Source organism: Equus caballus, chromosome 17 (assembly GCF_041296265.1).
Source record: "Equus caballus isolate H_3958 breed thoroughbred chromosome 17, TB-T2T, whole genome shotgun sequence".
Lineage (NCBI taxonomy): Eukaryota > Metazoa > Chordata > Mammalia > Perissodactyla > Equidae > Equus > Equus caballus.
In genome coordinates this window covers 27,849,355-27,876,280 of record NC_091700.1, presented here as the reverse complement: position 1 = coordinate 27,876,280, position 26,926 = coordinate 27,849,355, and the positions used below count along the sequence as shown (strand labels likewise).

At 41.0% G+C, this 26,926-nt stretch overlaps 1 protein-coding gene across 1 annotated transcript in view; it reads right to left on the bottom strand.

Annotated features, from left to right (window-relative positions):
- Window positions 1–26,926, bottom strand: part of B3GLCT (beta 3-glucosyltransferase) — a 95,502-nt gene that overhangs the window by 50,670 nt on the left and 17,906 nt on the right. The window contains exons 3-6 of the mRNA XM_023621482.2: window positions 26,498–26,537; window positions 20,653–20,762; window positions 4,818–4,894; window positions 4,209–4,320 (exon numbers count right to left, since the gene is read on the bottom strand). Coding sequence (XP_023477250.1) covers window positions 4,209–4,320; window positions 4,818–4,894; window positions 20,653–20,762; window positions 26,498–26,537 — 339 coding nt within the window. The remainder of the gene's footprint in view (window positions 1–4,208; window positions 4,321–4,817; window positions 4,895–20,652; window positions 20,763–26,497; window positions 26,538–26,926) is intronic.

Below are 26,926 nucleotides of genomic sequence, written 5' to 3'. Positions count from 1 at the left end.
AGGGAGGGGTGTACACATGTCTTTCAAAGGAGCAAAAACAAGACATACAGTTGACTTTTGAAAGGAAACAATAGAATGTGAAAGACAATAGAACAACATCTTCACCACGACAGAAAAAAATTACTGCCAACCTAAAATGCTATACCTAGTGAAACTATCTTAGATAGAATGAAAAACCACTGGAAGTTTTTGAGCAGATGAATGTTATGAATTGAATTACAGAGAGGCTAGATTATTAGGATGGCAAGAGTAGAAACCAGAAGACCAGCTAGGAGGCCCTCATAATGGTCAAGGCAAGAGATCACGGTAGCCTGGACCAGAGTGGTAGTGTTAAATACGGAGAGAAGACAGATGAGAGACATATTCTGGAGGCAGACTCAACTGGATATGCCAACATGGGGTTGAGGGGAAAAGAGGAATCAATCACGAGTCCTAGGTTTTTTTATATGGGCAACTGGATAGACAGTGATGCCATTTCTGAGATGAGGAAGACTAAAGACTGAAGAGGTTTAAAGGGACATTCAGAGTTGTTTTGAACATGTTGAGTTTGAGGCTCCTAACAGACAGATAAGTGGAGGGATTAACGAGGCAGTTTAACGTGGGAGAGGGGGGCACATGGCTCACTCCCTCAGTTCCTTCACACTCTGCTTGAAAGTGACCTGATCAGTGAATGCCCTATATAGAATAGTAAGCCCACCTCCAATCTATCCCTTATCCCTCTTATTCTGCTTTATTTTTCTCCATAGCACTTATTACCATCTGACACATTATTGGCATTGCCACTTATTGCCTATCTCCCCTGCAACAAGAATAGCCCTTCCTGAGGGAAGGGATGTTGTCCATTTTGCTCACTGCTATTTCCCCAGTATACCTAACATGTAATAAGTACTCATTAGCTTTCTGTTAAAAGAATGGAGCAAGCCCAGGAGAGCTTTAAAACGCAACTATTCCTACTAAAGAAACTAAACCATTTAATTTAAATCAAGTACCCTAACTTCTGAAAGTTTTATCTGTTTTCTCTCTTATCCAACCATCATCACCTCACTCCCTATTCCTCACCAGAAAATAAAAGCAGGAGAGATACAGTACTCTTTTTTTTTTTCCGCTGAGAAGACTTGCCCTGAGCTAAGATCTAGTGCCAATCTTCCTCTTTTTGTTGAGGAAGATTTGCCTGGAACTAACATCTGTTGCCAATCTTCCTCTTCTTGTACGTGAGCCACCACGACAGCATGGCTACTGACAGACGAGTGGTGTAGGTCCACCCAGGAACCAAACCCAGGCCCCCAAAGAAGAACATGCCAAACTGAACCACTAGGCCCCCCGGGCCGGCCCCAGAGTACTCTCTCTTAAGAGCCCTCTTCTGCTTGTGGTTGTGTTCCAAACACCTCCCAGAGTCTTAGTTCTAGTCAATTCAGCAACAAGTCCTAACGGAACATGTGTGACAGTCATTAACATAACTATATGCTTGGGTTCCCAGGTCCACCTCACAGTTTTCTTCCTGATCCTTTGTCTACGGATATGTTAAGTCATCACTGGGCAAGAGGAATAACAGTAAGGCAAATGGCCTTGGCTTGAGATAGAAAATCCAACACCTTTTTAAAAGAAATCAGTAATATAACACTTCATCAAACGAATAAACATTAATCAATATGAAAATAATCATATTTAATATATGTTAATACAGCTTATTTTAAAAAAAGAACACATCTGTATATATTTATCACTTTTCTCACTAATATTTCACTGTTATAATCTCCTGTTCCAAACAATTTTATGCAAAACATGTTTTTTATGTTTTAACTCCTAATAGCAGTGTGCAGCTGTTAGCTAATATATAAAATTGTTTTTCAAAATTTTTTCAGGGGGTTATACTGTAAACTACTTTAAGGGAGCCACTAATACAGAACCTGTGGAAAGCAGCACTCCTTCCTCTTTCTTAATTTTTTTCTCAATGGCTCCATAATAAAGACAATTATAATCAAGATAAACTGTAAAAGAATAGCTCAGACAATGTTCTACTAGTATTTTAGAATTACTCTTTATCAGCACCATGTTTTGCCTCTATGAAAAATAAAAAAGTCAGGACACTTCAGCAAATGCATACTTATATTAAAAGCATATGGCGGAAAAAAAAGAAAGACGTCACCAGATATGGAAATTTATAGAAATCACTTAGAAAGGCAATTTAACAAAGATTAGTTACCTTAATGAAGATTAAATTTTTCCATTTAAAATATCATATTACAATATAAATTTGCATTAGTAAGAATGACAAAAAGATATTGAAGAGAAAAAAACATCAGAATCAAACAAAATAAATGATACTCTAACACATTACATAATATTATTTTAATGTAGCTTATATATGTCATTATCAAAGCCAGGTTTGCTTTATATTTTTTTCCTAAAATTTCAAATGGTAGGGCAAAAAACCAGACTGGCTTGAGCTAGCTTCAACATTATGTAATCGTTATTTCTTAACGCTAGTTTCAAAAGAAATAAAGCATCCTAGATTTTTTTTCACATGGTGGAGTTCAGAAAAGGGCGGGGGAAACATCTCATTTTACCTCTGCTCTGTACTTGCTTCTCATGAACTCGCTTTGAACTTTTAAATTTATCATTCCAATTTTCATTAAAAAGCACACTGAGTCACCATCTTCTGTACAGAATTAGAGCTATGGATAATGGAAAAATAACCTCCAGGTGAAATGAACATTAGGAGGAGATGAAAACTCCTACATCCTAGAAAAGATCTGGGAGTTTTTCTCAAGTCAAAAGGAAACATAAAAGCCTAACAAATGTTTCACATAAAACAGCAGAAAGTACAGAGATGCTGGTCAGCATCATCTGAAAACACTGGCTGAGACACGGTCATAATTCTTCTCTCCTTTGAAGGAATTTTTTTTTAACCTAACAACCTTCTCACTCAATTATATCTGTACCTTCCCAGAAATCAAAAGCATGAAAAGAAATCATAAGGCATCCTTCCAGCATTTAAACAGCACCGAAACCAGAGGTTTTATTACAGTAACACATTTACTCCAGTGTTCAGGAAACCAGTCTAATGATTACTGTTGCCCAAATTTTCGCATCTACATCAAGCAACCAAGCCGGCACCCAGAAGCCACCTTTCCTTCCCCATACCCTTATTAAACCTGGTTCATTTTTGGAGTGGGCATCAGAATTGGGTGGGGCCCATGTCTAACAGTACCAGAAAGGAGTCAATTCCACTTACTCCAAGTTTCAAGATTTCTATAGAGTGATCAGGGTGTAACCTGGGCTTCCCCAAGAGAACTGGATGGTTTACTCTCGGCACATCTCTAGGCAGCCTCTAAACCTCCTGAGGCCCCGAGCATAGCCCAGCAGGAAAGCTGACATTATAGGGTTCTTCAGCGGTTCGCAAACGTTTATTAACCACCTACTAAGTGTTAAACACTCTGTTCAGTGCTAGGGATTTAGAGGTAAATGAGATCCAATTGCCACATCATATCTGCTCAAAATAAAATTTGAAAACATGAAAGTAGCAGTGAAATTCTAACGCAACATGCATCCCCTCTCACCCCCAGACTTTCTCAAATATTGTTCCCTCTGCTTAGAACACTTTCTTTCTCCCCTATTAATTCCTACTCATCCTACAGGACTCAGATGACAAGTTACTTCCTGTCCTGACTCCGCCAGATTATGTTAGATTCTGTGCTACGTCCTGTGCTGCCCTTATTAAACGAGGCCTCACTTGTACCTGTCATTGCTTATCTAATGTCCGTCCCCTCCCTGCTCTTCTGCACCATCTACGCGGTCAGGATCCTCGTCTGTCCATCCCAGCCCCTGTTCCCCATAGCGTTCCACACACAGTTGGTACTCAGAGAGTATTTAGCTAAAATAATATGTGGTCACTGTTGATAAAGAGAAATAATCAATTTAAATATTTCTTAACTCTGGGTTATAGTTTTTTAACTCTCTGAAATTGCTAACTCACGTAAATAGATTTTTTTTCATTTAAAAATGGTTCATTATAAGTTCTATCTCTCTGAAAGCTACAAATCTCAAAGAGAATTATTTAAAGTGGCTTCCAGATACTCAACTATTATTTAGTTTTGTTTTAATTTTAAATTGTTTTTATTAGATTAAAAAAACCTCTTAACAAAATTAAATCTTCTTTTAAGCATTTTCCCTGAAAGATAAATACTGGTATTGAATATTGTATTCACCTTTGATGGGTCATATCTTCTGAGTGTTTCTAAGAGTTCTGGAATCTGTATTCTTGTCTCTTCTTCACAGAAGAAAATCCATGATGAATTTCTGCTATATGTTGCAGAAAAGCTGACAAAAAGAAACAGGTTACAGTAATCACTTCTATAAGGTGAGTTTACAATAAAGTTTAAAACTGATAAGGAGGAAATGGATGGAACACATAAAATGGAAGAAATCTAGATTTTTTTTCCCTATATTTTTCTTCAATGTATAGTTTCAGCTTATAGAAAAGCCAGATACTAATGGTTTATAAAACAGAGTTCTTAAAAGTTAATTCTCTCCATAACAACATCAGTTCAGAAGATAGATAATTTTCAAATATAAACAACAAATATATCGACATTTTATCTTTTAAGAAAGAAACATATTTAAAAATGAAAGCCATTCATGATTAAGAATCAACCATCAAGAAATCTGGTTAACGTAGTTGTCATAAAAAGTAGAGTTCAAATTTACTCTATTTACTGATTCTGAGCAAAAACACACCCTCTTGATAAGAAAACAAGGGAGGCTCTAAGTGTTCAGGCAGAAATGTGAATGGCTTACACATTCTGAGTTAAACGTACTGTGGCAACAATGGCAGGACGGTCCATGCACCTTCCTGCTCAGACAGCTGATGGAGGAGGAGGACTCTGGGGAGCTCCTAAAGAAACATCATCGAAGAGAAGAAATAAATAAAAATACAACATGACCACAACAATTAAAAAAAAAGACTCAATTTTAAAACGCAGGTACTTTTAGAGACCTGACATTTTACTCTTCATACAACTCTTTTTCTTCTCTTCAGGAGCTACTAGAAATGAGGGATTTGGGCTGAATCCACACAGCCTCTCCACCAGCCAGGCCGGCCAGTGCTGCAGACCTCCAAGAAGGTCCTAAGTGATCCGGGGAGCGGACCTAACATGCAGATTTGCAAAGGTGACTGGACAGGAAGAAGCAGTCACAGATAACTCAGAGGCAGAAAAACAGTTTTTATTGTATACACACCACTGGTAGCATATGGAAAATAAAACACTTCGGTTAAACAAAGAGGATATAATATCCAATTTACCTCATGTGAAAAAAAAATTTTTTAAGTACACTAAAACACCATGGTAATGAGGAGTTTGGGGTTTAAATACTAGAAATAGAATATTTAAGTAGTCAGGCAATAATAGCAACAGTATAATGATGGAATTTCAAAATTCCTTAGAAGGAACTAAGATCCAGAAATAAGCCATAACTATGGTTAAATAAACATGCATACAGATACAAGAGAAAACGAGAGAGATTACTATTTCTAAGGCTAAGAATGTTAGCTTTGAAATAAAGCACGATTCAATATATTTCAGGTTGTTACAAGCCAAAGTCAGATATCTAATATGCTTGGACACGCCCCTCCCCAACAAACTTTAGTATGTTCTGTGTTTTAGACTAACTATATCCTGGTAACTGTATAGACCAAAGACTTTAAGAATACAGCCTAAATATCTGAAATATTACTGCACTAAAGTAGATTCCATACCAGTCTTAAAGTTCATATAAATTTATTACTTACAAAGAAGGGAATGATATTTAACATAAATCTTTGGAATTGAATATCAAATAAGCCTCATGTCTTTATTTTATGCAGTATTTATTTTAACTTCCTTGTACAAATATGAAATGCAAAACCAGTAATCACAGGTTAAATCAGACTAACAACATGGCATGTTAGAGAGAAAAAGCAAACCTAAAGGCTGAATTAGCATTTACCCAATATAATTCACAGCTTTCCTACTGCTGATGCTAAATTATGCAGTAATTTTCATTGTCTTTTTAAAAATTGCAATATATATAATATTATATATATTCATGAGGAACTATATAAGAATAAAAATCATGCATGAAGAAAACTAGTAACATTAGTATTTGCATAAAACCTTCAAATAATTATGGGAGCATGCTAATATGAACTAGCTAGAAAAAAACAGCAAATATTTTTTAAAGTTTTATAAGAAAATAAGTAGAGAATGAGCTATTAAGCACCAATTGAAATTATAATAATAAAGACTTTATAACAATGGAAATTTTACATCAAATGGGAAAACAGGCACGATTCCAACTACGTAAGATAAATTCATATACGAAAAGAACCTGAAAAGAACATGAAAAATGAAATTATTTGTGTCGAGATGACAAAAGTACTACATATATGCTTTAAAAATCCTTTAATAAAGTTAAAACATAGTTTACTTAAAAAAAATTTCTTGAGGAAAAATGACTGTACCTCAAAATTTTCCCTCCAAACAAAATAACTATCCTTCCTAGTTATAGAAAATATATAAATGACGTCAACAGGTATTACACCTAGACAGGTGACCTCTGCAGAAGGGCTGTCAGGGCACTTTCCTAGCAGAGTTGCAACGACAACAAAAGTTACGAATAACTTCTGTCACAACAATAAAAGTGCAGCAGACAAAGGTTTCGTCAGCACAAAGGAGGAGTTAAATTCTAGACTAAAATAAACTCTGTGGGTTACTAGTGGATTATAATTATTCCTATCTCCATCACTTTTTGTTTACTAAATCATATGCCTGGATTTCATATTTGCTTCACTTGGGGAATACACAAATGGCAATCAAGTTATCCCCCAATAGAAACATTTCAAAAACACACAAATACTCATATGTATTAGCACTTCTGAGATAAAATAATTTAAAAGGCCAGAAAAAAATTTTCCAAATGATCTTATCTCAGTTCTTACCCCTTGCAATTGTAATAATTTATTTTTTTTCTATCTGTCTGCTCTATCTAACACCACCACAAGATCTAGACCTGCTTAAAGGTGCTGTCTCACCAGCTTACAGCACTTTTAGACGTAAACCAAGTTTTTCTAATATGTAACTGGATGGATGACTAAGAAAGAGCTTTCAAATGAAAAATCAAGGAGAGAGTAAGAAAATGTTATATCAACAGAGCCGTTTGGAATAAAAGCTACAGTAAAGGCACTCATGCACACAGCACTGTCTGTTGTCAGTCTAAAGGATGTCTATTCACCAAACCATGCTACTCTTTCAAACCTAAAAGGTAAGGCAAAATCTGAGCAATAATGAGATGATGCCATAATAGAGGCAAGCATAAGAAGGCTGAAAATATAAACGATCAAATGTAGGTAATGACAGAAAAGGGAAAGAAAATGAAAAGCTGACCACAGCAATTTACACTCCTTATGTCAACTCTGTTTGTCTCATTGAACCAAAGTCTACCTTAATTTCCACCATGAGCATCTACTGACATCCTAATAGGCACCCTGAAGTCAGAAAGCCTTCTGGACTTCGTCAGTACTTCCTTTGAACATATTTCTTATCAAGGCATATATTCACATTTAAAGCTGCTAATAGTTATAGAGGACAAACAAAACCAACACTCTAATTCATTACCTGGTTCTTAGACATAACCATCATCCTCACTTGGGAAAGGGTTTGATTCCATAATGGAGCATTCTAAAAATGCTTTGAGAATGGAGAAAGCCCATTATTCCTGATATGGAGGGAAACGACTAAAAATTTATATCTATAAATATTAATAGGATGAATGAAAAAGCCAACATTTGAACAAGGACTAAAACAGATTAATATTTTAAATATCATAAATAACTTTAATTATTAGGCAAATTTGGTTCTGAATCACTTTAATCTTTCTGTCCATCTGGAAAGAATCCAACTCATTTAACTCCAGGCTGCTGCCCTTTTCACTTGTCAACAGACTGCTGCCCAACAATTGTAACTCATCCATACCTTAATTTAAAAGATAAGCCTAGCAGTACATGAGTTTATGGTCTAATTCAGTGTCACTATTCAGACCAAGTACTAAATTAGAAAGCAAAAGCCAAGACATTCGTTCAGTATTAGGCAAAGGTTCTCAAAGGCTGAATCCTGTGTAAAGACTGAATCCAGTTCAACTGTATTTCCAATTCCAACTATTACATAGTCCTTAGGCACTGAACTGAGCTTTTAGACCAACAAATAAATTATGATGAAAATTAACATCTGTTTACTGTTATAATTTCTTCCATAAGTAGGTAAAACTTATGAGAATAATAATGGAGATGTATAATATGCTGTTTGGAACATATATCAGATTTACTAGCCTTTAAAAATCCAGTCCTCATTTACGGATCAGTAGATTATATGTGATGCTATAGTAACATTATTATAGCAGGAATCTGAGTCTACATTAAAAAAAAGAGAGTGATTCTCCCAGATATCCGTCTTAATCATTTACTGTCCTTTCCTAACAAGAGAAAAATATTACCTCATTATTTATAAAATTTATTTTTATAAACTATTTATTTTGAAATGCATTACTAAGTACAGTTTTAGAGCTCACATGAATCTGTCTTAACTAATCATTCATTCATCCATGAAAGGCAGTAAAACTCAGCGTTTAAGGACCTGATCTCTGCAGCCAAAGCCCTTGAATCAGTATCATCGCTCCATCCTTCTGAGCCATGCAACCTTCAGCAAGTTCCCAGACCTGCGTCTCTGTTATCTCATCACTAATATGGGGATAACCATAGTCCTGGGGATTGAGTGAGTTGATACATGTCACATATCTGGCACATGATAAGTATGTGATGGTTATTGACATCATGATTTTAAAAAATTTGTTGAGCAACTATAACGTGCCAGGCACTGTTCTAGGAACACAGTAAACAGCTGTGAAGACACAAGGCAGAGACCCTGCCCTCTTGGATCTCACATTCTAGTGAAGGGGGCAAGCAATAAGCAAATAAATACAGACTATAATGTCAGGGATCAACGGTATAAAAAGCAAGCCAGCTGAAGGGACGAGTGAACAGGACAGTTTACTAATTAGCATGGAATTATTCCCCCACATCAGCTGCACCAATCTGCTGCCCAGGTGACCACGGCCCAGTCTGTGCAACAGGAGGCAGCAGAACAGAGACAAGACTCTGGCACCAGTCAGAATTGAGATACAGGCCTGACTGCACTATAAGTGACGTCAGCATGCGCAAGTCACTCAATCTCTCTAAGCCTCAGTTTCCTCTCTGCAAAATGGGGAGAAAACAGAAACCACTCCAGAGAGTTACATGAGCTGATGCTTGTAAACAGCACAGCACAGTGTATAGGGGCACTAAATAAAACAATACGACGATGGGCACTCAATAAAAGTCAGCTCTGATTACTACTGCAGTTTCCAACTCTGTCTCTACTCCAGACCCTGGCACCTCCACTCTGCTTTGCCAAACATACACTCATCATCTTAGCTTACAGAGGCACTCATCTTCCTGTTATTCACCCACTGCTAACATCCAGTGAGACCCAAGTCTTACTGCCTCCATCAGTGGGAGTCCTCACAGTTGCTATAGACAGGAGTCTAGCAAACTCTGACTCCTCCTTCAAGGCTCAACTCAAATGTCACCACCTGTGCTGACATTTCCAGGCACAGCTGGCTGCTTCCTTGCCTGTGTCCGCACAGTGCTGTGCTGATGTTGCTTCACGCAGCAACGTGCAGTGCTTCCCTACTACAATGAGCCTCCTGGAGAGTGGGCACAGGCATGGCACCATCCACACTGACTGTCCCGGAAGAGGGTGCCTTGCTGGGCATCACTGACCACTAGCACTGTCCTTGAGGAGCACTCACTTCCTCCGCAAACTTGTATGTGCTGGTCCTTAACTTGGTCCCCCGTGTCACCTCTAGACACTGGGCACTGATGTCACCACCAGAGGAGTGAGTTCTAAAGTGACTGGCTTCTTTGGGTCCCTGGCTCCAGACTCAGAATCCTGCATGGCAACGTCTGACTGGCCAAACTTGACGACAGGCTGGCCTCTCCTGAGCCTGGTGACATGCAGCATTTAGCCTCTGGCGTTCCAAGTGGGCCAAGCCCCAGCTCTCACCAGACTCATACATAGTAGAGTTCTCCAGTACAGGGCAGGGGTTCAAATGCTGGGCAGCCAAAAAGAGACAAACGTTCACAATTCAGCCTTCTACACGGTGTGAAGAATTCACTATTGCTGAACGACCCCCCCAGAGGAAGTGGACTCGGTCCCAGTGTTCTGTTTTCCTCTGGATCATCTTGTGTGGGCCCTTGCATAAAGTAAATATTCAATAGAGATTTATTAAATGAATGGATGAATAAATTCTTATTCAACAGCAATGTAGTAAAGTCTCCAGTTTAATAAAGAACAATCTATTTTAATAAATTATAGTAAATAATATCTCTCAATTACCACAAAAAATGAACTTCTAGTAAGTACACTAATTAAGCATCCACTGCTCTCACCTAAAAAAGAAAAGGTCAGTCATAGACGGCAACACGACTCTCACTCACACTGTCTCCTTGCCAATAAAAAAATTTCTAAAAATAGGAAACACGAGGCCATCTTCCTCAGGCTCCCTTCACACTCACCGGTGAAAGGCTTTGCTCTTGCTTTCCTGACTTAATCTTATGGAAATAAGGTTTTTTTTAAACTAATGAGCCAAAGCCTGACTAACTCTTCCCAAGAAAACAGTGATTTCCAAAACGTTCTGTCAACGAGCAAAAAGAATCATTTATTTGTAAGGTTGAGATTCTGCCAGGTCTTAAATACAGTTCATATCACAAAAGAAGGCAATTGAATTAGAAGTGTCTGTTCTTTGCAAAGCGACTGAGTTGGGGGTGGGGAGAGTGGCGAGGTTTCTAAGCAGCTAGTCGGGCTCCATGTGGCCTAAAGTAGAACATGTAATCCAACACCTGCCACAAAATGTAATCTATAGCTGCACCATCCCACACACCCACTCCTCAAAAAACCCTTATCAGCATCTCCCACTTCTGAATTTTCTTTTCTGTTTTTGCAGGTTGTCTTAAAAATGCAACCATAATTTATGTGTGATTCTGCCCATATCTTAGGTCCTGCCTTCATCTAAACTCTGTCTGTCCCCTTTCTCTGATCACTCCCTCCCACAGAGCTTACATCCTTGTTCCCCATTCAAAGCGATTCCCCATCCCAGCATGATCCTTGCCTTGTGCTAACATTAAAGGCTACACTTTAGAGTCTTCTAAATGATGCATGAATCCTTGTTCCACCAGAACCTACTAAAAAAAAAAAACCACAACGATGCTCTATCTTCTCTCCTTTATTGTTTTCAATTTAATCATACTTTGAAATTCCTTTGAAGAACAATAATGCTTTCCATGATTTTAGGCAAGTGTGAATACACTTCTGAAGCTACACTATAAATGATCTCAGTCTAGGATCCCCTTGGTCACTGGACCCCAGACTCCAGAGGGAATAAAAGCTTCTGAGATGACAGCCTCTCCATCACAACATAAACACAAGATACTCCAATGGAGTCTTCACCAGAGTCTGAGCTGTTTGCTCCATCTCATAAACAAACGAAATACACAAATCTTCACACAAACATCCACTCAAGACAGAATTTTCTTACGTTCAAAAAACAGAAGTCAAACCATAACTGACACACAGATGCTATGCACACAGTAGGTATTTAAAACAAGTACACCGAAGTGCCTGATTTATTAGGAGATCATCGCACAAACTCTCTGTATGGGTTTCTGTTAGCCTCGCCGCCACCTGGTTTTTCCTTCGTGCACCTCTTTAAATAATCAATATTTATAACTTCACATTTCCCTTCCATCTGTAATGCAGAGAGAAAAAAACTCAGGAAAAAAATAGCGCTTTTTCAAAATCAGTATTCTTCTATCTACAGCTTTGCATTTCGGAACCTCATACTCGTGAACCACATTTCACCAACCTTACTTTCCATCCGTTCCAATTTAAAAAGATCGCTATTCCACTGCTAACACTTGCTTTGCTCATGCCCCAAACTGTGCCTCCACAAGTTCCAGTCCCCACCTGGCACCCCAAAAGTAAACCTGCCCGACAATTGACATCCTTGTCTTCTAGAACCATGTCTTAAACCGACACCCCTCCAGCTAATTTTCCCGGTCTTTCGTACCCGACTTAACAAAAGTCTTCCTTCATCCTCTCAGGCTTCACATGCACCATTAGCACTATATTAACTAGTGCTTTTTACAGATGACTCCACTTCTTAGCTTCCAATGTGTATCGGCTCTCTCAAGGGCCCCATGTATTGTCTGGAGATGTCCTGTTTCACTCAAAAGTACCTAATGTAACTATAGATGTCCAATTAATATTTGTGGAATAAATACTGTAATACACTTATGCTGGACTTTTAATTTCTGTTTAGTGATACAGTCATTTATATTATGAAATAGTTGCCATCTACCTTATAATTAAAATCAAAGAACTAGAAGATCTTTTCTCATTCCTTTCTAAACCTTTGCTCCATAGCAATCTAGAATGGTAGTCTGCACCATGGTAAAGTCTGCTGGCTTATTAATTAGAACAAACATACAATTATAAACTTCAAAGCCATTATAAACTGCATGATAAGCTTCAAAACTCGGGATGGGAATGACAACTTAGAATGACCCAAATTACTTTAGAAAACAAGAGAAACACTTTCACCACCCTAGTAACTCCAAGAACAGTATTAAATTTTCAGACAGAAAGTTAGTTTAGGCTCCTGTTTTTATATTCACATTAGAAGGATGAAAAAGGTTGCATTTTTAATAAGACCGCATTTTAGCACCTTGAGGCAAAACAGGTAATGACTTGCTGAAGCAAAGAGAACAGCCAGAAACAGATGCATAATCACAGAAACCATTACATTTTTGCACCTTAATTTTTTGCAGATTCTGTAGTCAAGTACAACCTGACAGGAGTAGTGAATAAATAAACAGCAGTTCTAGACATCTGGTAGTGTGGGAGGAATAGATATTTTGGGCTATCAGATAAATATTCAGATGATAAAACTTAGTGCTGATTCCTCCCTCACCAAGCAACTTCTGTGAACGCTCGTGGTGGGCAAACCTATGGAGAAAACCAAAATTGCATCCTGAAGACTTCATGATTCAGGCCCCAGGTGACACGAGGGCCCCAGACATCCTGTTCCATTAGAGGTAAGCGCACACTTGTCAAACCATGGGACTGACCCCTCTCGAAGGAGCCGACCAGCTCCCCGCCACGGTGCTGGGGATGCCATGACAATTTCTGCCTTACATTCAGCCTTTCTCAGCTTCCACAGCTGATGACTGGGCTGTCAATTCTTTCTCAAGAACATGTCAACTTCTTAAAACAAGTTCCAGTTAGGTTTTAACTAGGGAGCCACACCTGTCTCCTAAAGGGACTTTGCCTCCCTATGTTTCGTGCATCTTAGCATTCAATTCTCCGAAGTTAATCTTATTTCTCTATTTTCATGTAGTTCTAGGTCAGGGTATCTCATCAATACTCCAAGCGTTGTCTGCAGACCCTATGCTAGCTGTCAACAATCTCTGGATGTCTAAAATGCTATTTACGGAATAAACTCAGTTTTTAATCACATACGTAGCTTAAAAAACTCCATAAGGAGAAAAAATGAACCAGTATCAAGGATAGCTGCAAATTCTAAAATCTTTCTGGCCATTTCAACTACAAAAATATTTGCTCATCCAAATATGAAGTTATCTAAGCCATAACAGTACACTCTGGATCTTGTGAGCAAACTAAATCCAAGCATTAAAGTTTTGTCATAATTACTTCGGTACGCACAGTTGGCTTCCATTCTAGGAAAGAATTTCAGAATAAGAAAAACAGACTATCTTATCATTAAAGGGAGGTTTCCTTATTGCTTTAGTCTAGACTCCATTTATTATCACAGAAATTAAATGCTGGGGGGAGGGGATGTGCTTAATGATATTGCCTAATTATGTGTCTTTAAATGTAAAACCAATATTGCCACCTAGTGGCAGACTAAGTCACCTACTAAATAGGTTCAACTGCACATCGTAAATGCAAATGACAGTAAAAATTAAGTATAAGCATATTACAACTAAATGAAAGCACAAATGAAGTACAAGGAAAGCTCAATACTTTACATAAATGGAGCTCTTTTCCAAGTTTTCAAAGCTGAGAAAAATGTATTGGTGAAAATACAGCATCTGCGTGCGCTCGTGGCATTATACTAGCTGCCGTGGGGGATACACAGAGGAGGACAGAGCAGGGCCGGCCTCCCTCCAATTCTGAAGGCAGGAATGACGCCCTAAAGGACAAAGGGCACTGCAGGGCAGCCCAAGTGGAGTACCAAACGAGCGGCCCAGAAAGCAGTGCCTGGGGACAAAGACATCGTCATGGTGGACTGAGGTGGCCAGCAAAGACATGCAGGAAAGTCTGTCAAGATAATATCAGGGATAACATTCAGCCTTTAAGAGGAAGGAAATACAGTCACATGCTACAACACAGATGAACCTTCAGGACATCATGCTAAGTGAAATAAGACGGTCGCAAAAAGACAAATGCTGTATGATTCCACTTATATGAGGTACCTAGAGCAGGTGAATCCACGGAGACACAAAGTAGAACGGTGGCTGCCCGGGGCTGGGGGGAGGGGGCAAACAGGAGCTGTTCCATAGGGATAGAGTATCAGCTGGAAAGATGAAAAAGTCCTGGAAATTGGTTGCACAGTGTAAATGTACTTTACATATACTTAAAAAGGGTTACAATGGCAAACTTTAGGTTATATATTTTTTACCACAATTAAAAATAACAACGGTGGGGGCCAGCCCTGTGGCCGAGTGGTTGAGTTCGCGTGCTCTGCTTCAGCAGCCCAGGGTTTCATGGGTTCGGATCCTGGGCGCGGACATGGCACCACTCATCAGGCCATGCTGAGGCGGTGTCCCATGTGCCACAACTAGAAGGACCCACAACTGAAAATACACAACTATGTACCAGGGGGCTTTGGGGAGAAAAAGGAAAAATAAAATCTTTTAAAAAAAGCAACGGTGGCAGCAGCAACAAAGCACTCTGGGTAGGGATGCCTCCTGACCTAAGTGCATGGGCAGAGTCCACACAAGGACAGGCTATGCCCTCAGATTCCCTGACCACAGATGATGCACTCTCTCTGTCTCTGGACACTCCTTCTGTCTCCTGAGACGGCAGCTCTTGCTCTGCCCAGCCCCCCAACATCGGTTTTCCCCAGAGTCCCACTGCTCCCCTGGAAGTCTGCCACTACCTATATATATGTTGCTGACTCCCAAATCCACCATCTTCTGGTCCAACCTTTCTCCTGAGCTTAACACAAGTATCGAGCCTCCGGACGCTGACATCTCCACTTCAAATTCCATCCACTGAAACCTGAAGTTACCTGCACCCTGTAAACTTGCAAATCCCCTCCTCAGTCTCAGATGGTGGCCGCGCCCCCACCCCGCTTCAGTCCTAGCTGGGAGGTGGTCTTGACTTCTCCTTCATCCCCACGCCCAATCTCCCCCCATTCTGGCCCCACATCACCCCAATCGCCACCACCCCAGCCAGCTTCACCGCTCATCCCCAGGCAGTGCTGCTCAGACTGTCTGTGAGGATGAACCAGCAGGCGTCTGCGACCCCCACTCCGGGCAGCCTTGCCATGGATGAGTCCAAAGGCCTAACAATTAGGCTCCCTGCCACAGGGTTTGCTCTCTTAAAGGTGTCCTCCTCATAGCCACCAGAGTGATGGTTTTAAAACACAAATTAGCTCAGGTCGACGCCCTAGGAGCTCTTCCTGGCAGTAATTCTCAACCAGGGGCACTTTCAGAAACAGTGACTGGGGGTCGCTCCTACATGTAACGCCAGAGGCCAGAGATGCCAAATGTCTCGGACGTATCTTGAGAAATATCTCTCAAAATGCCAGTAATGCCCCCCAAGAAAGGCCTGAGAAGGAACATAGAGGTCCTCGGTGATCAGGTCCCCACCTGACTTTGCAGACCGGCCGCGCACACTGCCCTCCTCCCAGGACCGCATGCACTGCCCACACACAGCCCGTGCTCCTGCTTCTCACCTGGCTGCCCTTACCTGGCTGTCTACCCACAAAGCCTGTCCCTGCTCCCATGACTCCCCTCAAGCTAGCTAGTACCTAACTTTTTATTTAATTTCTTTTTTATTGTATTGTGGTAAACACTCAACATGAGCTCTAACCTCTTAACAAATTTTAAATGCACAATACAGTAGTTTTGTAAAGCAGATCTCTACAGCTTATTCATCTTACTTAACCAAAACTGTATGCCTGTTGATAATCCCTGTTTCCCCTCCCCAGCTCCCAGCACCATTCTAGTCTTTGACTCTATGAATTTGACTATTTTAATACCTCATGTAAGTGGAATCATGCAATAGTTGTTTTTCAGTGTCTGCACTTCCATCTTGCTTTAAAATTGCCAGTTTATGGGCCTGTCTCCTCTCCTGGACTGTGGGTTCTTCAAGTACAAGGACCATGCCTTGCCGATCTTTGTATGCCCAGTACTTTGCCCACAGCAGCGCTGTAAATACTGAATGAATGAATGAGAGATTCAGAGACAAACTCTGCTACAGACCAGGTGAGTCCTTGATGTGTAAACAAAATCCTGACTTCAGCAGAGATGCCAATTTGGTCCCCATTCCTACCTTCCTCCTTTTAGTGATTAGAATTCCTTGAGTTTTGGCTGGATCAATGGCCGCTCAACTAGATATGACCTGTCCCAGCCTTGGTTTGCCTACACGATTATGTTCTGGATAATGGGATGTAGGGGGAAATGACCTATGCAACTTCAAGGCCACATCCTTAAATGGAAGCTGCTTGTCCTCTACGCACTGGAATGCAGATATAATGGTGGTAAGCCAGCTGCAACCACAGGCAGATGAGGACAAGACACCAGAGCCCAGGGTAAAGTAACAAGACAGAGGGAACCTGGAGTAGAGCTGCTGACCCCTGGACCGTCTGTGAGGGGAAGTAAATCTCGATCTTCCTTAAGTCACTGTTATATGATCTATGTTAAAGTTATCAAGTAACTTTTCTGGCTGTTTTCCATATTGTCTCTCAAAGAGTCACTTAATCATGAGATCTCATTTCCCTAGCACCTACTCATACTCAATTTTTCCCTACTCTTCTCCCTAAACTCTGTGGTTTCACTGAGAGAAGTAAAATAGGAGAGGTTGACCATTATCAATTTAAGAATTAACAAAAATTTTTAAAAATAGATAAAACAATTTATTTAAGTAAATTTTAATTTTAATTTGTTCAATTTCTTCTGGATTCAATTCAACTGCCATATATTGAATACCCATTATGTTTAAGGCACCATCGAGGAATCAAAAGCAGAGCAAGCCAAAGTGTCTGCCTTCAAAGAACTTGTGATTAGTACGGGGGGGTGGGTGGGTGGGGGTGTGTGTGTGTGTGTGTGTGTGTGTGTGTGTGTGTGTGTTTAAAGGTAACTATGCTAACTATGCTGTACCAGAAATAAAAAGAAACTACCAATACAATAGAAAAGAGAGCAAAGAAAAAATGAGAATGAATTTCAGGAAGTCAGTTCAATTAATATTCAGGGGACTCAGGCCGTGTACATGCAAAGCACTGTGCTTGGTTCTAAGGAATCAAAAACTAATGAGACACATTCTCTGCTCTCCAAATTTATAAGAGACAGACAGAGATGTAACAAATAATAATAATAATAGGAAGTGAAAAGTATACAGTAAAAGTGTGTGCAAGACACAGAAGTGGAACCAAAGAGGAAGTGATTTATCACTGTGAGTCAAAAGAGTGCACAAAAAGGCTTCCTGGGGATACAAGAACTCATCAAAAAGACAAGAGTCAACATGTGCAAAGCCACAGAGGTATGGCATAGCAAGGTGACCCCAGGAAAGTTAAGAAGATTGAAATGACCTGCAAATAAAGAGCAAGGGGCTGGGGCTGGCTCCATGGCCAAGTGGTTAAGTTCACGTGCTCCACTGCGGCAGCACAGGGTTCAGATCCTGGGCGCGGACATGGCACCGCTCATCAGGCCACGTTGAGGCGGCGTCCCACATCCCACAACTAGAAGGACCTGCAACTAAGATATACAACTGTGTATACGGGGGGTTTGGGGAGATAAAGCAGATATTTCCAAAAAAAAAAAAAAGAGCAAGGGGCTGAGCAGTGGGAAACGAAGCTGGGATCCAGAGACAGGAATTTTAGTTAGCAACTCTGGTGCAAGTGTCTCAGCAAGAGGTGACAAGCACTGGAGGTTCCCACTGCTCTGCTGGATCCACCCCCTCTCAGCTGCCTGCCAATCTGCCTGAACTCCCGAGAGACACAGAGAAGCTCCAACCAGCACATGTGCTCCATTCCTAAATACGACCGCCGAGTGCAGCTTAGATGGGAACCTGCAACCATCCTCCCCCAGAGCCCAAAGCCGGTTTTAAGCATCCAGTGGTCCCCCACCTGGGCCCTATCCTTTTCAGAGCCCCAGGGCCTCCTGAAACAGCAGGTATACCCAGCCCCTAGCAGCACCTTTTCAAGTCTTGTTTTTCCTATGGGGAAAGAAAAGAACATTTGGAATTTACATTGCTCCCCACCAAAAGGTACCCACATGCCATATCCCCACTATAAACCAAGTCCTGGGACCACTGTCTTGCCCTAAAGTTCCCTGGAAGCTACTCTTCCCAGATGAGTAAAGGGGAAAAGGTAGGTAAAGAGCCAGTGATGAGTACCCATTTACACAAAAATAGACCAAAAAAAAAAAAGGAGTGGACAACTAATGGAGGAAATATGGGGTATACTCAATCAACTGGCCTTGGTTGGCAAAGGATGTTAATTATCCACATTGATCACAAGGACTATTAGTATGGATTAAACGGGGATATAAGTTAAAACACAGCAGTCTGCCTCTACAAGATAGAAGGTATTCCTGGGAGCAGGGACACATGCGGTACACAGGGATATACGCACTCAATTCTATTTGAGTAAGGGCTACATAACTCTGTCCTGATGTCACCACTGATTACACAAGTTGGGGTCACTGCCAAGGCTCAATGGAGCTGAATTCCATCAATGCTTGCCTGGACCCAGCTCAGGGATTATCCCGGCTCCTGGTCCCCCCTCCTCCCTGCAGCAGCCTGCATTGGCCACTCCACTAGGGCATCCACCAGAGCAAAGGGAAAAAGCCCAGCCAGTCAAGGTTGCCGCACGTCTGCCTTTCTGATGAAATCAGAAAAGATTTAGCAGAAGAAAATCTCCAAAAGTTGAGTTTCCAAACAAAGAAGAATTTTAAACTCTTAAAGCTGCTCCTATTTCCACTACCCAATAAAACAATCTGTCAGGGGCCGGCCCGGTGGCACAGTGGTTAAGTGCACACGTTCCACTTCGGTGGCCCGGGGTTCGCCAGTTCGGATACTGGGTGGGGATATGGCACCGCCTGGCAAGCCATGCTGTGGTAGGCGTCCCATGTATAAAGTAGAGGAAGATGGGCCTGGCTGATAGCTCAGGGCCAGTCTTCCTCAGCAAAAAGAGGAAGATTGGCAGCAGATGTTAGTTCAGGGCTAATCTTCCTTTAAAAAAAAAAAATCTGTCTATAGCATGAAATTCTTTCCTCTCCCTTGAGAAGGTATCATGAATGCTCCAAGGAGGGGGAGTGAGGACCTGTCCTTGCAGGGATGCAGGGAGGCTGGATGAATTTACATGTAAAGCATTTAAAGATTAAGCACAGTAAACCATATTCTCACCAGTGTCTTAGCCCTGAACCATCAAGGCTGCTAATTTTCCCATTGATATTTCTGACCCTTTATTCCCCAGCACCCACCAAGAGAAAAAAACCAATCTGTCAAAAACATCTTTTTACTCCTCAGCAAGAGTTCTTGCTGAGAAAACCAAGAGATGGCATTTATCTACAGACAAGCACTTCTATCTTGAAGGCCATAGCAATGTAGCATAGCAGGCTGGAGGAATTTTTTGCTTAGCTAAAGAATTAAGCACCTATATGGCAGTATGAGAAGGTAGATCTTTCTTTGCCCCAAACCTCCAGCATTATTCAGAACAGTGCCAGATTCAGTTCATGCCTATTTTAAATGTTATTAAAATGTACCTCTATGTGTCGATCTTTCCATAATCCTTCTCAAATAATACATTATAAATCAAATCAAAAGTCCCATTAATGATATCCAATTAAAAAATAGATTAAGAGACTCACAGAGGAAGCACTGCACTAAGCTTAATGAACATGTTATTTCAACATGAAATCCGCCTTAGAACTTGTTACCAAAATTCTGAACATTTAATTATCCCTACTATTTTAAACCTTGCCTTTAAAAAGTTATTTCCTCCATTTCTTTTTATCACACTTTATGACAAAATCATGATAGTCCTACATAATTTTATAATTCTCTTAAAACACATATAATAATTTGGAATGTGATGATGCTTTGAACATTAGGAACTAACTGGAGCATTTTAAACAACAGTCAATACTAAATAAGCAAATGAGTCAGAAGAGTTACTATCATCTAAATAAAACTGATTCTCTACAGATCAAGTGTTTTGGAAAATATAAATGTATCGAGAAATAATTAGCAGACATCCCAAGCTAGTTCTACATACCTGTGTAAGATCTGCAGCCTGCTTTAAGATGCTTTTTTTTAACTGTTCTGCTCTCTTCACATGAAAAGAATTACTTTGACTCTGGATGACAAATACAATTCCTTTTAAATCTAGAACCAAAATAAAAAAAACCGTCAGGTATTTATTTTTTAACTACTGAAATAAAATTGAAAACAAGTTAAAAAAAAAAAAGAAAAAGAAAAAGCTAGCCACAAGGCAAGTCTTCAGGCAATAAACTCTTAGGGAAAAAAATCAATTTACATGTAATTCTAGTAACAAAATCTCTCTTTTTAAACTGATCTCAGAAACGTCCTTCCTAGAAGTTAGCAAGTAAATAAGCTCTCTGTACTAGATCAAGTCTGTGGCAACAAACTGTGAATCTGCTCCTGCATCTGTCAAAAAGAATGTGAATGAAAATGTGCAAAAGTATGAAAATGTCTAGGACACTAACCTCCCTGGAGCAAAAATTCCAACGTTTGCCAGATCTTTTAACAATTCACACATAACCCTACATTGCGCTGTTACCTGTTCTGGGTTGAATCGTGTCCCCAGACTTCGGATGTTGAAGTCCTACCCCCCAGTACCTCAGACGGTGACCTTATTTGGAAATGTGTCTTTAAAGAGGTAATCAAGTTAAAGTGAGGTCATGAGTGTAGGTCCTAATCCAGTATATTTGGCGTCCTTATAAAAGGAGGAAATTTGGACACAGAGACAGACAGGGAGGATGCTGTGAAGACACAGGGAGAAGACTGCTATCGACAAGCCAGGGAGAGAGGCCTCAGAAGAAACCAACCCTGCCAACACCTTGTCCTTAGACTTCCAGCCTCCAGAACTGGGAGACAAATTTCTGTTGTTTAAGCCACACAACTTGGTGGCACTTCGTTTCAGCAGCCCTAGCAAACTAACACACCACCGCAAGAATGTTCTGGATGGCCCTTTAAGGTGACACTCAACAATGACTGCGTATGTCCCAGGAGTTCCCAAGAGCTTGCAAACAAACAACTCAACAATCCTTCCCCTACCTCACAAGGCACCGGGCCAGGATTAAGTGTTATCTCCAAGAAAACAGCCACAGTTCCACAGCAGCACGGCTTCAGCAAGAAGTGTTGCATAAAAGCCCATCTCCAACCCAGGCAGTATTTGCGAACCACCAGAGAGACTCGCTGCAAGGCAGCGGGCTTTTTAACAATGGCTGGCAGGGAGGAAACCCAGTATGTCATGTCCGCCCGACCAGGGTAGAGGATCAGAGGTCTTACCAGTAGGGGTGGTGGCTCAGACCCACACTGAAGAGGAAAGTTAGGCTTCCCCAGGTTCTGAGTTTATAATAAAGAAATAGAGCTGTTGTGTCAGGACCCTGCCACAGACGCGGTGTTGGCAGAAGTCAGATGTCACATAAAATTGTAGCCTCCAGCAAAGTTTACAGCCAATGAACGCAGGGATGAGCTTTTCCCCTTAACACCTCGACTCAGGGAGACTAATTTGGCTTTAATTTTATTCCATTATATTTTATTGTTCTTATGTTCAGTTCCACACTTCCATTCGTTTGTTCACTCACTCAAATATTCATACAACAAACAGCTCCACAGTGAGCCATCTAGATCCTAAAAATAATCCAAAATGGTCTTTGGTTCAAACTCAATAAAAAATTTAAAAGGAAATGCTGAACAACCTATTGAATATGACCTAATTACTTTTCTGTAGGAGTTCACATAAATATGAACAGCCCACATACCTATCTCCATTTTAAACCAGCTTCCTGGTTCTACAAACCAGATGCACGGAGAAGGCTTAAACGGGTGGGTTATATTTCAACTGAAATGCAATCTTTGATTCACTACATCTGAAACATTAACATAAGTGACATCAAACGAAGGGGTACAAAGATTTATTTTTGTTAAGAATGGAGTAAATAAACTTCAGAGAATAATTTTTGCAAAATTTAATAAAGTTGAAGATGCACCTTCCCAATGACCCAGAAATTCTACTCCTATTAATTATCCTTGAGAATCCCATATGTATGTACAAAGATAAATAACAAGAGTGCTCACAGAATTGTGTAAAAAGAAAACACTGGAAGCAATCCAAATACCCACTACAAATCGGACTACTATATAGCAATAAAATTAACTAGCACTACATGTATCAATCCAGATGGATATCGTAGATGAATCCTATGAAAGAGCACGGGAAAAAAGCAAGGTGCAAAGGAATAACTATATAAATCAATGGTTTGCAAAAATACAAACACAAATACATATATAAAATGGATATATGCCCTCTATATATGTATGTATATATATCATATATGATGTGAAAGTATAAAAGATTATATGAGAATGATAACTACCAAATCCAGATAATGGTTAAAAGGCCTCAGCTGTGTTAGTAATTTTTATTTCTTAAGCTCAGTGATAGACACATGGATGTTCATTATTTTACTCTTTGTAGCTTCCTGTTTGTCCAAAATAACTCAATAAAGTTTTTCAAAGAGCAGATCCACCTGTCAAAAGGTTAATCCTGCAGTACTCAGCTCCTGCCACTCCTCCTACCAAATCAGCAAGGCTCCCATGGTTCTCACAAAGACAACAGTTCTTCCACGCAGGGAAGAGGCTCTGCAAGAAAAAAAGCGAATGCCTCCCCTTTCATATACCTGGGTCCTGTGCTCTGAGTTGTATTTGTTTCTCCTGCTACCTAGAAATCATCAACATCCTTTTTCACGGTCTTCGATCACACATGCTATGTGCTCTCATTCAGCAAACATCTCTGAGTCTCTACCAAGTGCAAGGCTCTGGGATACAAAGACGAGCAAGTGCAGTCCCCCAGCATGTAGGTACCTGGGTCTAGTTCAGAAGGCGGCCATTACAATGCAAAGCGGTAGGTGTACATCCGGAGCCAAGGCAGGGAACTCTGGGAGCACAGCGGAGGGGGAGCAAGTGCAAGGAGAGCTTCCAGGAGGGGGCGTTTCCTGAGCTTCCTCCGAAAGCAGCAGTTTTCTGCAGACTCAGGCATCGAGGGTAGCAGATCAGCGGCAGAGAAAGAAGTGGGTTATCACAGAGCCCACAACCCGCCTTATCTCTGCAGCATCCCTGAGCAGGTGACCAGGGAGTTTGTCAGGCATTTCTGAGAAAAGGATGAAGGGAACAGTCAGCGATAAAGCTACAGAGGAAGGAGGGGTGGGCCAGATCAGATCATGAAGGATTTATATGCCACAGAAGGGCTTTCAAACAGGGAAAGGGCCTCAGAGCCATCTGGGGTCCCAGAAAGTGGGGCCTTCCCAGAGGAAGCGATAAGGATACTGTTTCCCAGGGACGCCCAGAAAAAGAGTGGGAAGACCTTCCCAACAGAGGGAGCAGTGAAGGTTTGGGACAGCAAGTAGAATTCAGAGCCCCGAAAATAGGAAGAGTTAGGTACGGCTAAGGAATAAGATGCATATGGGGGAGTCACTGGTGATGAGGCAAAAGACAAAGGATGCATCCAGTTCCTATAACCCTGATAATAATAACAGAAAATCATTTACGCGCCATGCAGCCCCACCCCCACTCCAGAAAAGAACCAGGCTAGTACAGTTTGGTGCTGAAAACAGTTTATTTGCTTAAATTCCTGCTGTTCTTTATATCAGCACCAAGAGGTATTTCCTGACATACATCCTAAGCCCTCCCTAACTCAATCAATTCTAGCTAAGTCTAGACCCCAGGGCTCACCGTGGTGACTGTTTCTGTCTATGCCATCCAACATCTGACTCTTAAGCTCCTACTGCCCTGTCAATGGCGCTAAATAAGACGACTCCACTATTTCCTTATCACTCAGGTTGCACTTCTCTAAACTCACGGCAATTTGCCTTCAGCAAACACTGTCACAACTCAAGACAGATTGTCATTGTTTCTCCGCCAGGAATGTGTGATAAATGGGTCGTACACCAAGTGCCTGACAATAATGATGAGTGTGACAGGCGAGAAAGGGAAGATAAAGAAATTAGTCAGGGATACTGGGAGCACCGATGCGGTTCTGAAGCCAACGGTAAAGAAAGGCAGTCGAACCAGAGATGGTTAGAAAAGGATTCTGGAAGGAGGAATAATTCTTCTTTGAAGGTAAAGGAAATCAAAAGTTCTCTATTCCCTCAGTCACTGAGCATGCATCATGCACCACACACTCCACTAAGCGCTAATCTTTCCTGGTCAGAGATTATCCGGAAACATGGATTCCACCATGCCAGTGTTTTTCTGATGAGAAATCAACGTGGTTCTTCTGATAAGAGCTGAGTACCAGGCAGGCTCATGACTTAGGCTGAGGGGTAAGTAAATACGCACACTTACACATATACATGAAGAGTCACTCCAATTGAGTTTCACTTGATGAGAATAATTGTCACTGGTGAATCCGCTGATTAGGCAGTGAGTCAAAGAGAAACAAATAGAGGATGCCCTGCTCTCGGAGGCTGTCACCCAGCCCTGAGTATTGTGAGACCATGATCTAGGCAGATCCGACTGGGGCAGCTGCTCTACAGACCCCTAGTCCTGTAGACTTACATTAAGATCGTGGCAAATAAGCTCCCTGGGTCTTTTTCAGATGAACTGATACCAAGTTAAGCATCACTAGATTGCCCATTTGCAATTGCAAGAGTGTAGATTTACTTGTCCAGGTAAACTTCCCCTTGGCACTTTTAAGCCCGTGTTCCACACTAGGGTCATTAGTTCATTTAATAACCATTTATTACGAGGAGACCTATCAGCTCCCATAAAATAAACACACAAACAAATGCCCAAACCCACAAGGGTTGGCAGCAGAGAAAAAATCTTCGCATGAGGAGGAGTGGCTGAGACAGACAGGATGTTGCAATAGAGAGAAGAAAAAGCAGTGAACCAGTGTGGCTCCTTAAATACAGCTGCTCTCAGAGCCTGAAGACTCCAACCCATGTGCCTACAGTCGCCTGCATGCCCGGGCCCCAGCACAGGTCATCCTCCCCCTACTATCCAGCAGGGCCTCTTGTGCCTTCTAGGCTCCTCAGAATCCAGGCCCAGGAAAGGAAGGCCTAGAAAGGAAAGTGTGCCTTTCCCCTCCTGTCCAGGGTGCCTACCTGGGACGACAGACACTGACAAGTTCACACCCTTTGGAAAGAGACCCCACACACAGAGCTGTGGCTCTACCCTCCTATCAACACAGGGTGGCATATGTCCCACAGAATACAAAAATGACTAACTCACGGTCACGTCCCTGAAGATGCTCACAGTACTATACTGGAGGGAGAAAGACGTGTTTAAAAGGGTGTGCAAATAAGGACACATATGGGCTGTGACAGAAGTATGGTGTGTCTGCAAGAAGAGAATAGCCACTTCCACACCAGGGTTCCCAGGTTAAGTTTGACAGCAGATATGGTTGACAAGCTGACCAGAAGGGAAAGTGGTGTCTGCAGGTCAGAGACTGGGGAACCTGGCTCCAGACAGAGGACGGCATGAGCAAACATCCTTTTTTCCCCACTAAGCGTGGGCCCCTAATAACAGAGACCACGTCTTACTCATTTCTATAGCGCCAACAGTGCCCAGCTGGCACAGTAATCTGTCCTTATTGGTAACTCAATAGATTATAGCCAAGGGAATTATAGCCAAGGGAATTAAATCCAACATATTAGCTGTTACTTCCAGTCACATGCCAATATGTCAATCCGAAAAGTGTTCTCCCTGTGTCTTCACGAGGGTAAACACTGGGCTGGGCCAAAGACAGAGTATTTGGACAACAATATTTACCCCACAAATAAAATCAGAAAGAAAAACTCACTTCACTGAAATATAATTTACAAGAAATACACCTGGGTACATACTCTTAAGTTAAAAAAAAAATCATTACTTACCTATGTCATTTTTCCTTGATATATCACTTTTCTTCAAATTCTGTATTTTAAATAAAAGAGAAAAAAATAAATCTCATCACCATAACAAAGCTAGCAAAACACCAAAAAATATGTCTGGTACACAGTAACACTTCATATTGAAGTGAGACACTGAAGATGAGAGCTTGGAAATGCTTCCCTAAAGAGAGAGACCAAAACTTAAGGGGAAAAAGGCAGCCACGATGTATTTCTATGTCATGACAGAAGGTTCCTACGGGGCTGTCCCTTTCTTCCATGATCTTGGGCAAGTCACATAATTGAGCTGAGGCTCTTTCCTCCTGTATAAAATGAAGCTAATGCTTAACTGGTTCGCAATGTTCCTAGGAGGGATATTTAAAAACTTCTTAAACTCTAAAGCATCACAGACAGTATCAATTCTGGTAGTGTGTT